General features: G+C 46.5%; 1 protein-coding gene across 3 annotated transcripts in view; it reads right to left on the bottom strand.

The window, feature by feature from the left end:
* Positions 1 to 8,640, bottom strand: part of INPP5F (inositol polyphosphate-5-phosphatase F) — a 63,649-nt gene extending 55,009 nt beyond the window's left edge. For all 3 annotated transcript variants that reach the window (XM_045854176.1, XM_045854177.1, XM_045854178.1), the window contains exon 1: positions 8,318 to 8,640. In XM_045854176.1, coding sequence (XP_045710132.1) covers positions 8,318 to 8,414 — 97 coding nt within the window. In that variant the 5' untranslated portion in view covers positions 8,415 to 8,640. The remainder of the gene's footprint in view (positions 1 to 8,317) is intronic.
* Between the last annotated feature and the right edge of the window lie 4,767 nt (positions 8,641 to 13,407).

The following is a 13,407-nucleotide window of genomic DNA, read 5'->3' as shown; positions in this document are numbered from 1 at the left end:
GCTCACCTCCCCCACAGAACCCCACTTACAGCCCTGCCATAGCACCTCCACTCCAGAGCCTCGTGTGTGTCTCTCCCCCACTGGGCCACATCCTTGGCGAGGGCAGACAGTGTGTTAACCATCTCTTCGCTTTGGCACAATGCCCAGCAGACAGGTCTTCGATAAATGTTTGCTGAAAGAATACGTAAATGACTACACAGGAATTTGGCTTTAATATATTTGGAAGGAGAAAGAAGTAGAATGCTAAATTAGAAGGGGGGAAGGGGCGCTTCTTTGAGAAAAAGGAATTTTTGAAAGCTGCAAAGGGGAATAAATGCCATGGCTACTAGAGAAGGAGAGACAAATCCTGGAGGTCAAGAAGCACAACTGCCCGGAGGGGAGACTGGCAAACCATGACTCGGCTAAAGTCAGGTCTGCCCATCACAGCTATTCCCTGGAGGGGAGAAAAACATTTGTATTTGCCATTAAAGCAATGTGTAATGACACTGTGAGCATCATTATTATATATGCAAACTAAAAGTAGAAGCATGTGGCATGTTTAAACTTTCCTAACATTTTAGTCAGACAGTATGAACTGCTTCAGACTGTACATACTGACCGTCGCAGAAACTGTGGGATTTCAGCTCAGCGTAGGGATGTCCAACCTGTGGCCCGCAGGCCGCATGCAGCCCAGGATGGCTGCCCAACACAAAACTGTAAACTCACTTAAAACAGTATGAGAGCTCTTTGTGATTATGTGTCGCAATGTATTTAACGTGGCCTAGGACAACTCTTCTCCCAGTGTGGCCCAGAGATGCCAAAAGGTTGGGCACCCGTGGAAGGTGATTCAAAGAATACGATTTATAAAGAAAGTAAATGTACTTTCTTTCCTTTTTAAGATTTTATTTATTTATTTCTAGAGAGAGGGGAAGGGAGGGAGAAAGAAAGGGAGAGAAACATCAATGTGTGGTTACCCCACACAACTGGGGGCCTGTCCCACATGCCCTGACTGGGAGGCAAACCAGGGACCCTTTGGTTCAAAGGCCGGCACTCAATCCACTGAGCCACACCAGCCAGGGCTGAATGTACTTTTAAACATCCCACTGTCAAGTGGAAGAAATGCAAAGGCAAACTTGAAAGAACCTGAAATTAAAATGAAGTAACTTAAAAGAAAAAACACCAAGGAACACTGACCTAAAACCAACCTGTATTTCATTCAACCAGCCTTTCCAAAGAAAGCAGGCAGGAGTGGATATTTTTTCTGAATGAGTAGTTCCTTTAAGGGTCTCACAGCAACCAGAAAGTGAGTCATTCTAACAGAGCATGGGATTTAATTAAGATACTACCAGTATGTGTTGTGATAGTACTACAATACTAGATGTTCAGTGTTTATCTTCACTTTTAAAATACTATTTATACATAATTATTAAGATTACCAACAGCAACTGATATTTTTCAAAAATTGCTCTATTTTGCTAAACATAATCCAACTCAAATGTTTTTTTCAGTTCAATTCTGGTCAGTTGGCATATAATGATTATGACTTAACCAGCTAACAAGTAATTATTTGTTACAGTTCTATGACACTGCTATTACTTTTCAGACTTGTGTTTGCAATGCTAGATTTTAAAAGGTGATATTTTAAAACATATTTGAATAGGAATAGGAGTTAACAAAAAGGTACACAGAGAATCAGTAAACAGCTTATAAAGACCTAACATTTAAATCGCCATAAAACCACACCAAGGTTAGACTATGGCTCTGAGAATTCACTAAATCAATAAATAGCACAGACAAACTAGTTTGATTTTTCCAATAGTCTAGTATTTATCTGCAAATACAACAGCTCATTTTGTCATAAATCACAAGAACAAAAATCATCAACTTTCTTTTTTTCTTTTTTGCATAAGGGTCAGTTCAAAAAAAATAAAAATGTCTCTGGATCCCATTTACTTTCATTCGAAAAGAGAACAAATTTGCCCTGGCTGGTGTGGCTCAGTGGACTGAGTGGCAGCCTGTGAACCAAAACGTCACTGGTTTGATTCTCAGTCAGGGCACATGCCTAGGTTGTGGGCCAGGTCCCCAGCTGGGGGCATGCAAGAGGCAGTCGATCAATGTTACCTCTTGTGCATCAATGTTTCTCTCCCTATCTTTCTCCTTTCCTTTCCTTCTCTCTGAAAATAAATAAGTAAAATCTTAAAAAAGGAAAAAGAAGAAAGTTTAAAATAAAAGAGAACAAGTTTACTGAACCCCAAACTTAGAAGTTAGATTACCCACCTTACTGAATAAAATGAGAAATTAGCACGATTTTTTTTTTTAGCAAAAGAGGCGGCATTCTGGCCTTCTGTTCTTATATTCTCCATTTAATCCTCCCAACAACCTCTTTACTGCTCCAGGAGGGTCATCCAGAGACTAGTATTATTTCAATTCATTCAACACAATTTTTACAGAAGACCTGCTGTGGGCCAGGTGCTAGGGATATTGGTGATGAATCTACATCTTCTCCTCTTTGCTCTGGATGAATCAGTCTGGGCAGGTAGTACAAGGGGCAGCTGTTCTGCTGGGCATCCTGGAGCAGCACCCATGTGGCCAGGTTCCTGAAACACTAAGCTGTCAGGGCACCCCAGTTTCTGGCTGTACCCTGGTCAAAGCAGAGCACTTAGGGACCAGTGATTCTACAAAAGTCCCTCCCTTCTTTGAAAGTAGTTGCCCTAAAGGCTTTTTCTCAGCCATTCCCTTTCTGCTTTGTAGGCTCTGAAAAGATGCCTGTGAAATTGGATCTAGGACTCTTGCAAAGCTAGACTCTTGCAAAGGCTTCAGGTTGCTCATCACAGGCTGAAATAGTTCCCATCCAGTACTTATCAATGTTTCTGCACAAAGATCTACCCTGTATCTATTCCCTTCCCAAACTGCAGATGTTCTAAAAACTTAAGAAGAGAAACCTGATAAACTGAGTGGAACTGGAAAAACAGCTAGTCAATCTATTACATAAGAACATTCCCTGTAACCATACAAACTAATTTTGCAAGAAGTCAGGGGTAGGTGTTGGGTCAAAGAACCAACCCGTAGCCCCTTTATCAACCTTTTCCTTCTGTATTGACCCTCCCTCAGTGTTTGGCTTTGACATATGAGAGGCTATAATTCTCTATTCAGGCTATACTACAAAGATTATAATAGCTAAAGATACATTTCAGTAGTATTCACAAAAATATAAATCCTATCATTTCATAGTCAAAAAGGTAGGAAGGTTTATAAAACATTTTTGTCAATACTGAGGGAAATCTGGCTTTGGAGTCACATGCTGAGTTGAAGCACAACTCTCCCCGCTTACTCTGTGAACTTGAACTATTACCTCTCTGTGCCTCAGTCTCCTCACCTACAAAACAAGGATAATAATAAACCCTTCTGAGGTCTGTGGGGATACATACAGTGTCTGGTTCAGAAAAATGCTCAATAAAGAAAAGTTATTATTAACTACTATGAATCTCCTTTAGCAATGTCGACAACAAAATATGTTCAAAGACTTCCCTTTGTCTACAAAATCTGAATCCAAAAACTGTCATCTGCCTTCTTAGAAAGACTCTGTCTGTCTTTCTTTCTAGCCCAAGAAGGAAGAAAAAACTTTGGAAAGATGAGGGAATGTAAATGCTTAAAAATAAGTGTTCATAAAAAAAAACATACAGACATGATCAACCAACAGCTTATTAGAAATACAAAATGTGGGGTAAAAAGTAGTTCTGGGTATCAAAACTGCTGAGCTACTTTAAAGAAACTGAAGGGTAAAACCACTAGAAAAAAAGCTGGTTATTCGATAACAAGAACAAAGATTTTTACAATATGTTTAATAATTAATTTTTAAATTAAAATGTGCTATTATATTTTGTCGTGGTAATTTATGATTCTTTAGCAAACATGGTTTTTCTAAAGTTCAAAAGCTTTCTTGTCAAAGTAAATACCAAATGATGCAAAACTCTAAATACACTGAATATAGTTTCATAAAATATGATCCTGAAAAGAGATAAAAAGCTTCTATGTGGATTTCAATTCCACAACTATAATTTCTCATTCAAAAAAAGTTAACTTCATACGACACACTAAAAATAATTTCATTCTCAAAAAATAAGAATAGAAATACTTTTTTATGTTTCTGTACATTCTAATTAATAGCTGGTATCTCCTCCAAAAAACATTCACCAGTATTCATCATTCAGAGTCTCTCTCTCTCTCTCTCCACAGTGTATAGGTTTATGAATGGTACGCGCGTGCCAGACGCGTCACCATCTTTTTGGTAAATTGCATAACACAATCATATCAGACAAAGACACAGGACAATAGAAGCAGTTTCAAAACTGAAGAGATAAGACCATATTATCCTTTCCCAACGGAAAACTTTATTATACTCCTTGTAAAGTCTTTAAGTCACTGTACAATCCTTACTCTCAGATAGTGAAACTGCACTCTCAGGATATTATTGAATGTTTACACAGTGTTTTATCACTTTCCCTGGTACAAAATAAAACAACCTAGATGTTTTTCTCTAGTGGCCACCTCGCAATAGACATAAGCAACCACCAAAAAGCAATGCTACGGACGACTCACTACGCTTAAAAAAATAAAAAGGTCAAAAGAAATAACAATACTCTCAGCTGTTTAACTAGAAGAAAAAAATAGGAAAAAGTAAACCATGTTAAAGATAAGGAATACAAAGACTTTAATTTTTTTTTAATTGATTGTAGAGAAAGAGGAAGGGAGGGGGAGAGAGAGAGACAGAAACATCAATTGGCTGCCTCCTGTGCACACCCGACTGGGAACCAAATCCACAACCCAGGCACGTCCCCTGACGGAGGATCAAACCAGCGGTGACCTCTCGCTTTACAGGAGGACACTCAACCAACTGAGCCCCACACAGTCAGAGTCAAAGATTTTTTTTTTAAAGGTGATATTAAATCAGATAGGAAAAACACACACAAGGGGAAATGCACCTTTTCTCTCATTTCTTTCCTCACCCAGGTGGACAAAGATTTTCCACCCCAGTTAGAAGCTATTCAAAACAGGGCCTAAAATGAGTGATCAACAACACAAGAAACATCCTATTTTTATGGCAATGACATTACTGAGAGAAAACTTGGACTTAAATTTAATTCAGCTCAACTCAGCCAAAAATGCCTTCTGTGTCCTAAGCACTCCAGAGCCCTGAGATACCAAGATGAGTCAAGTGCGCTCCTTCCCTTGGGAAATGCACTGCCCCCTGAGGGAAAAGTATGGAAACTATTATTACACGGCTCAGTAAGGGCTATCATCAAAGTGTGCACTAGGTGCATAAAGCGCCTGGATACACAGCAGTGCGCTTACTGGGACCAGAGCCCTGCCCCAGGAATGCGGGCTAGGGTGAGCACAGGGGCCCGTGACAGCCGAGATGGGTCTGTCACCACCCGGGAGAATAAACTAGGAGGAAAAGAGGCTGAGACTAACAGGCATTCCAGGATAAGGAAATGGTCATTTTAACTTTGATACCAATGCTGATTCTTCTGACGTCTCTAAGAAAAAACAAAGGCCTGATTCAGACTGTTCAATAACCATAAACATACACACACACACACACACACACACACACACACACACACACACACAATGCCCACAGGCTTTTTTGGTCTTAGAATACGGCCCTTTGGAAAAGATAGAAAGAACTCAGTGAGTAATCTATTCAGTTGAATAGCCAATTGGAAATAATGAAAGAGTTTAAATGCTGTCATTAGAAACAGGAGCAAAACTGGCCATAAAAGCAGAGGGAAGAGATCCCGATAAAATAAAAAGAATTTTAAGTGATTCTATAGAAAAAGATCTGAAAAGCACTTATCCAATTAAAGTACCGTCATTAACAGCCAGTCTCTAAAAAGGACTTAAGTCCGGAGAGGAGGAACTATTTGGTCAAGTGCATGGGGTTCTTCTTTACTCACTGGCTCTACTTGAACACCTGAAGACCAAAACAGGCTGTGACTTCTGAAATATGATGGCCTCTTCCTTCCTCTAGATCTTCAGTCTACCTCAGTCTGTGGTTGGCTACATCCTAAGAGGTGAGCTAAACGTAACTGCACAGGCTACCGACACTTTACGTAGAAAAAAAAGTTTTTAATTTGCCTTCGGGTGTGGACTTTGGATGCATAAACAGTAACTCAAACCACATGGCGTAATCCCAGATCTAGGCCCAGGTTACCCGGTGGATATTCCTGCTGCCCAAACGCCTCACATCTGAGTCTTATCTGAGCTCCTGCGGCTTAGGGGCACGGGCCGCGTGCCCGCCCCCAGCCAGCTAAGACGCTGGCCAGCGTCCTGGGAGAGCGGAGGACTTCACGTCAGGGGGTCCGGCTGACCCGCAAGCGACCGTCAGGGCAGGAGGGCCTCCCGCGGACAAGAACTGAACAAACCAAACCGAACGACAACGGATTCACTCAAGACCCCTGCCGTTCAGAGGACTCCTGTGACGCTACCTTGTGCCGCGTCCTCCGCCAGCGCGGCTCACGCCTGTCGACCTCGGGGCTCCGAGAAAGGAGCGAGTGGCCCTACGAAGGGAGACAACGCGGCCCACCCTGTTCCTGCGCCGCCGCCCAGCTCACCGCCGCCAGACTCACCGGCGACTGCCGTGAGGTTTTCTGAGTGTTTCTCACGTAACACGTCCACGTCGACTCCTGCCCTCCAAGACGTACGGACACTGGACAAGCTGGCATTGTGCTAAACAGCACCTTCCTTAGGGACCAGGACTGAGGAGCCAGCCGTCACTTCACAGCCGAGGAAAGGAGGCACAGAACCGCGTCCTGTCCCAGGAGCGGGAGAGGATCGCACGCTCCCGCAGCTGCAAACAGCCTACAGAGTCGGCTCTTCGACCGCCTGGGCGAGGGTGCCAGCGCCCTCTCCGCAAGCTGAACTCGGAGCCTCACCCCCACTCTGGGGTGGGGGTGAGGGTGGGGGTCGGGGCCGGGGGCGAGCCAGGCACAATGGTCCACTCAGGAGAAACAGAGAGAAGAGAGTAGCTGGAGGCTGGCCAAAATCAGCCAGCCGACAACAACTTGTGCCCCAAGACCATCGCGAACCGTATCTGGGGGCAGTAGTTTCTCCTCCAGCCCGAAGAGAGGACACGGTGCATACCGGCGGGAAAATACCCCGGGTGTCTAGGGAAAACACACGCTCTCCTTCCCGGCACACCCGCGAGCAGGCCCGCAGGCCCTCCCGGGCGGCGGTGCCCTCCCGGTGACCTCGGCGACCCCACCAGCCACACCTGCCCCGGAAGGCTATCCCGGGGGCTGGCAGTGGGATGCGCGAAGGCCCGGATCCCCGGAAACCATCCCACGAAGGCGACTGCGGCGACAGGAAAAGCTCCTTTGGACCTGTTATACTTTTCAAGCGCTACCACGCAACTCCCTTGCCGCGATCGCCCGTGAGCACGTTTGAAATGCTCGGCTTCTTCCACGAGCTCTCTTCTCTCGCGTCTACCCGGAAAGATGTCTACGGAGGCGAGGAAGAGGACGGACGACCCCGGAGGCGGAGGTGCTACCAGCGCCCCCGGCCTGTCGGAAGCCACGAGGCCCGGCTGCGGTGTAACTCGCCACTGGGAACCGGTTTTCCCACGGCGAACGGGTCGTCGCCGACTTCGGCATCTCAGGACAGCTTCCCTGACCCGAACACGCACCCACGACCCATTCCGCGTCGCCCCATATTGAATCACACAAAAATATTAAAAGTTGGACATTACAGTGCAGTTTCACTGTGATACTAAAATCAGTGGAAAGGGGCTTTAAAATCGGACGCCTGTGGGGTAACCAGAATGAACCACGACTTTAAAGAAGGACTAGAAACAGGTGTCAGCAGAGTGAGGCTCCCACAGCACGCTTCACTGAACTGGGGTCGCCTGTGGCCCGGGGACCGGATTCGAACCCAGAACTTGTGGCGAAGGACGCGCCAGAGGCCGCTCGGAGTGGAAGGGGCCTCTAAGGCCAGGGGTGCCTCGCTCGAACTTTCCGGCGGGAGCCGGCGGGACCCCGACTGCTGGCAGCTCGCGCCCGCCCTCCGGGGGATGCCCGGCCGCGCTCGACGCGGAGGCATCTCCGAGGGACGAGGGTCGCCGGCCCTTTGTCCCCGCGGAGGGGCAGGGACCAGGCGATCGCTCCCTCCGTCGGGAAATTATGACAGCTCGCGCGCCCTCGTTCGCGCCCGCCGCGCCCGCCAGGGCCGCAGGCGGCGCCCTCCGCGGTCGCGGGCCGAGGGGCCCGGCCGCGCCCCCTCCTCGCCCCCCGCCCCGCCCCGCCGCGCCAGGCCCAGGGTGACCCCGCGCCGCCGGCCTCACCGGGTCGGAGCTGGAGGCCGCCATCGTGGCGGCTGCACCACAGCGCGCGTTCGCCCTGCTGCAGGATGTAGTGGTCCTTGGCTTGGAAGAGCTCCATGCCGGCCCGGGGAGCTGAGGGAGGCGGCGGCCCCCGGGCCCGGGCGGCGGCGGCCCGCAGGGAGCACGGGGAGGGCGCGGAGCGTCTTCGTCCGCCGGGGCCGCCAGAGCCCGCGCCCCCGGCAGCGGCGGCTGAGGGAGCGCCCAGGCGGCGGGACCCCCGAGAGAACGCGCCCCGGAGGCGGTGGCCGGCGGCGACTGGCAGCGGCGGTGGCTCCAGAGGCCTCTCCCCCCCGGCTCCTCCCCTCGTCGGGCTCCGCCCGGCTCCTCCCCCGGCTCCTCCCCCGGCTCCAACCTTCGCCTGGCCCCGCCCCCGGCTCCTGCCAGGCTCCTCCCAGTGCCGGGCTTCGGCCGCTCCGCGCCTCTTTTCCCCGTCTCCTGGCGTCTACCCTTTCCGGCCACCTGCGCTCCTCCCGCTTCCCCCGAGTTTATCCCCCCAGCAACCGCCCCCAGGCTCCTCTTCCTCCCTCATCAGCCTCCGCAGCCTCCCTCTCCCCCGCTCGTTCGGCCGGCCGGCCGGCCTGCCCGCTTGTGGCACCGCGGCCAGAACCCGGTCCCGGCTGAGTCAGGCTGGCCGTCCTCCTTCCTTGTGGCCTTTGGAACGGAAGCCCACTCATGGGCCTCCCTTCCCATGACAGCAGGTTATTCGTGCCTTTCACCGGCCCTGAGAAAAGCCAGGCCGACTTCCTAAATCCAACTCGAAACCGGCTCCTTCCCAGAGGCACCAGCTGCCCGCACAACCCGGCCAGCCAGCCATGGGGCTGGCTGGGGTGGGGCTGGGGTCAGGGACTGTCCAGCCAGGCTCTGTGCTGGAGCTGGGCTGTCTTATTTGGGCATTTCCTCTTAGAACCTTGGGGCTGTCGACAACAGCAGGCATTCAATAAGTGCACGTCAACGAGGAGCGTGTAACAATAGAAAATACACCACTATTAGTAGCGCAGGGCTCTAAGTGGCCGGGGGAAGGAGCAAAGTTCAGAAGCTAGTGTGTCCCAAATTGAGCAGGATGGATCTGAGAAGACTTCATAAAATAAGTCAATTAATGAAGAGGATGGATGTGGTCTGACAAGGGCGAGATAGCTGGAGAACCTTTTATGGAAGGAGGAAGCCCCGAGTATCCTTGAGCTGTCTGTTTCAGGCCAGCCGGCTTCGTGAACAGAATTGTGCTAGTCGGGCCCCAGTGCCAGGCCCGGTTCCAGGTGTAATCCCCCTGGATCATTTCAGGAAGAGCTTCTGGTCTCAGGTGGTGGTTGAATTAAATGACCTTTCAACACACTGCCCTTTTCGTAAATCAGTGAGCCTCTCTACTCCTCTCTCCTGCCTTTTCTAGTGACTTAGAGCAGCGATTTTCACCCTTTTTCATCTCATGGCACACAAACTAATTACTAAAACTCTGTGGCTCACCAAAAAATGTAGTTTTTGCCAATCTGACCAAAAATAGGTGTCATTTTGGTTCATTCACATCAGATGGCTATTGTGTTGGCTGTTGTCTTTTTTTAATTTGACAATCTAAGGGAAAAGAGTTCAGTGCCCTGGACTAAAATAGTCACCTATTGTATGTTTTAAAAATTCTGGCAGCACCCCGGCTGAAAATCTGAAAACTGGGTGGACATAACTGATCCTGTGTGTGTGTGTGTGTCTCGGTCTCTCTCTGTCTCTCTCTCTTTCTAAAATAAATTTTTTAAAAAACATTGCTTTAGAAGAGAAGAAAAAAAGACAAAGTAGGAGACCAGAAAAGCAAGGTAATGCTTTTTACCTCTGCTTTGATCAAAGTGAAAGGACCCAGACACAGGAAGGAGTTCCACATTACTAATTATTCCAGCCCACACTGATTTCTTTGCTGAATTTGCATAGCACAGAAAGTCCCCTGATGACAAAATGTCCTGCAATCTCTGATAAGTACCATGCCTTCCATGCCGCCCAGACGCCTCACCATAAAAGTCTGGGGGAATAATTACCATATCAAATCATTGTGATGTGATTTAGACACAGAAAATAATAGAAATGAGGGGGTAAGAAGTTTCAGTGGAACCATCAGTTTCAGATCTATGGTTGAATTCAGTCATACGTTGACTTTCCTCAGCAGAAATAAATGAATACAGAATGAGAAAGCCCTATGAAGACAGAATGTTCTACAAATGACTTCATTATTTTTTAGTGAATCACATTGCCAGATGTGAAGAAAACAATGCTATTGTAACTTTTAAAGCAGTTGCTTAGTTGACGGAAACTTTGCCTGATGTTTTAAACCTATAGTGGTTCCGACCCTGGCTACCTGTTAGAATCACTTGGGGCTGGGGAGTTTTTCAAACCTACCCATGTTTGAATCTCAGACTACATACACCAGAATTTAATTGTGGTGGGCTCTGGCATCAGTTTTTGGTGTGTTTTTTTTCAAAGCTCCCCAGAGAATTCTAATGTGTGTCTGAGGTAAGCACTACTATTTCCCGTGAAATGAATTGCAAACATTTGCCTGACAGCAGTTTAGCAGTAAAGAGCAATCAACCCTTAACTAATGGCATTGTGGGGGGTTGGTTACCTGTAAACGCAGAGTTAACAAGCAGAGTCCTAACAGACAAAAACCTGAAGGAAAAATTTCCTGGAATCCCTCTGACCTAGTTGTACACTGTTCTCTCCCTCTTGCTCTAGATACCTGCTTGACTTTGGGGTAGGTAGAGCCCTGGCCTGGCTGAGCAGAATGAGTGAAAGAGGATGGGACTTCCCTCTCATGGGACTTTCTATGCTATGGAGAATGTTCTGGCCTCGGCAGATATTATGTCCCCAGTCGACTGCCTCAGCTGGCTGGCCTGTCAGGTGTTCCTGAAGCTTCTCCCTGGCTGGCCTCCCTATCTTCATCCCTCCCTTCCAGCTTCCAAATTCAAGGCCACCCTGCCCCTGAATGGTGTCACCCAGGTTATAGTGCAAAGTTTATGATGCTGTTCTGTTTTTTTTTAAAACGAGAAAACCATCATACATATTTTACATCTTCTTTTACATGTGTGGTATACTTATACTAATTGAAGTATACTCACTAGGGTGTTAGGTTCTAGCCAATTCTGTGTAGCTCAGCCAAGCCACGAAATCTCTCAGTCTCAGTTTGCTTATTTATTAAAAGATATGATCACTAGGGTTTTTCCAGCCCTGCAATCAAAGAATTTGAGAAAATGAGTCCACGTAGTTAAGCCTACACAAACAATGATGGCAAATGTCTCAACTTTGATGATCGGTTTGGCCTTCAATGTCAAGTTTATCATTTGTCTCTGAGATTTGGGGTTCTGATCAAACTCTAGTATCCCCTGGTGCAATCTGACTTTTGACATCATCTCCTGTCACACGTGACCACAGCCTTGTGTGTGGTCTGTAAGAACTTTCTTCAGTCTTGTTTGCATATGAGAAATCTCCTACAGGAGAGATTTAAAAACAAAAAAACATATTCTGCCTTCCAGAAGGCTGCTAATTTCTTAAGTCAGCAGTTGGGGGTACTTAAGGTCCCAACACACTCAGAAGCCAATTGTTACATTTGATCAAACATCAGCCAATTTCTCATGGATTTGCCTGCCAGGAAACATGTGCTACTTCCTCCTATAACTTTATCAGGAACAACTGGAAATTGTAATTACCACTTTGGAGCACTGAGACATACATAAAATTAAACAAATATGGAACAGAAAGGGGGAAAGTCCCTCAGGGGACCATTACATTGCTCTAAATGAGGGGGGCTACTTTGTTTAATGAAGAAGACCATCTCTCCTTCATTTCTATGCTTTGGGGGTTAAAAAGTACCGGCTTTTTCATTGCGTGGCCTGATAAATTAGTCAAGGACCCAAGTTACTGTTTAAACCAGCTGGAATAACTAACTCTGTGTGTGTGAGAGAGAAGAAAAATGAACTGTGTTCTCTGTATCTAAGCCCCTTCCAGAGGAAAAATACAGACTTTCACAGTGATAATTTCATATTTTTGGAAAGCCAGCTTTCTCGGTTCCTTTCTGTTATGCACTTACTTTTCAATGAAAAAAGAAGATAAGACAGTTGAAAAATTAGGGAGTTCTAAAGTACAGCATAGGGAATATAGTCAATAATATTGTAATAACTCTGTATGGTGCCAGGTGGTACTGGAAATATTGAGGGAAACACTTTGTAATATATGTGGTTGTCTAACCACTCTGCTATACACCTGGAACTAATACAAAATAGTATTGAATGTGAACTGTAATTAAAAATAAATTTTTTTAATGCAGGAATCAGAAGTAAACTTTTAAAAAAGATTTTATTTATTTATTTTTAGAGAGGGAAGGGAGGGAAAAAGAGAGAGAGAGAGAGGAACATCAATGTGCGGTTGCTGGGGGTTATGGCCTGCAACCCAGGCATGTACCCTGGCTGGGAATCGAACCTGGGACACTTTGGTTCCCAGCCCACGCTCAATCCACTGAGCTACGCCAGCCAGGGCTAAAATAAAATTTTTTAAAAAAGTGTCTTAAAAATTTTTTTAAATACTCCTAAATAAACTAGTTTGAAAAATGTCCAAGGTATACCATTAAATAGAAAAAAAATCCAAGTTGCAGAATAGTATTTTAAAGTATTCCATTTGCATTTTTCAAAGGGGAGGATGGGATAGAGATCATTTTTGACATGTCCAGCACACGCTGACACGGAACGTAACTAGGCGCGGTTGCCTCTGAGGAAGGCAAATGGAGGCGAGATGTGGCAGTGGGCAGCAGTCAGGAATAAAGGGAGCGTAGAAACTTCTCCTTGTCATTTAAAGATAATTTTTAAAGAGAGAGAGAGGGAAACCTTGATGTGTTGTTCCACTTATTTATGCATTCTTTGGTTGATTCTTGTAAGTGCCCCGATCAGGGATCAAACCTACAACCTTGATGTATCTGTACGATGCTCTAACCAACTGGACTACCCAGCCAGGGCTTATAACCATGTGCTTTTAATGCTTTAACACTTTTTTAAAAAAAGCATAAGTTAGTGTGCTCTTTGTCAGCTTCCACT

Source organism: Phyllostomus hastatus, unplaced genomic scaffold (genome assembly GCF_019186645.2).
Source record: "Phyllostomus hastatus isolate PE091 unplaced genomic scaffold, TTU_PhHast_1.1 phas_scaffold_1066, whole genome shotgun sequence".
Classification (NCBI taxonomy): domain Eukaryota; kingdom Metazoa; phylum Chordata; class Mammalia; order Chiroptera; family Phyllostomidae; genus Phyllostomus; species Phyllostomus hastatus.
The sequence above is the reverse complement of the archived record's forward strand: the minus strand, read 5'-3'. Positions and strand labels throughout refer to the sequence as shown.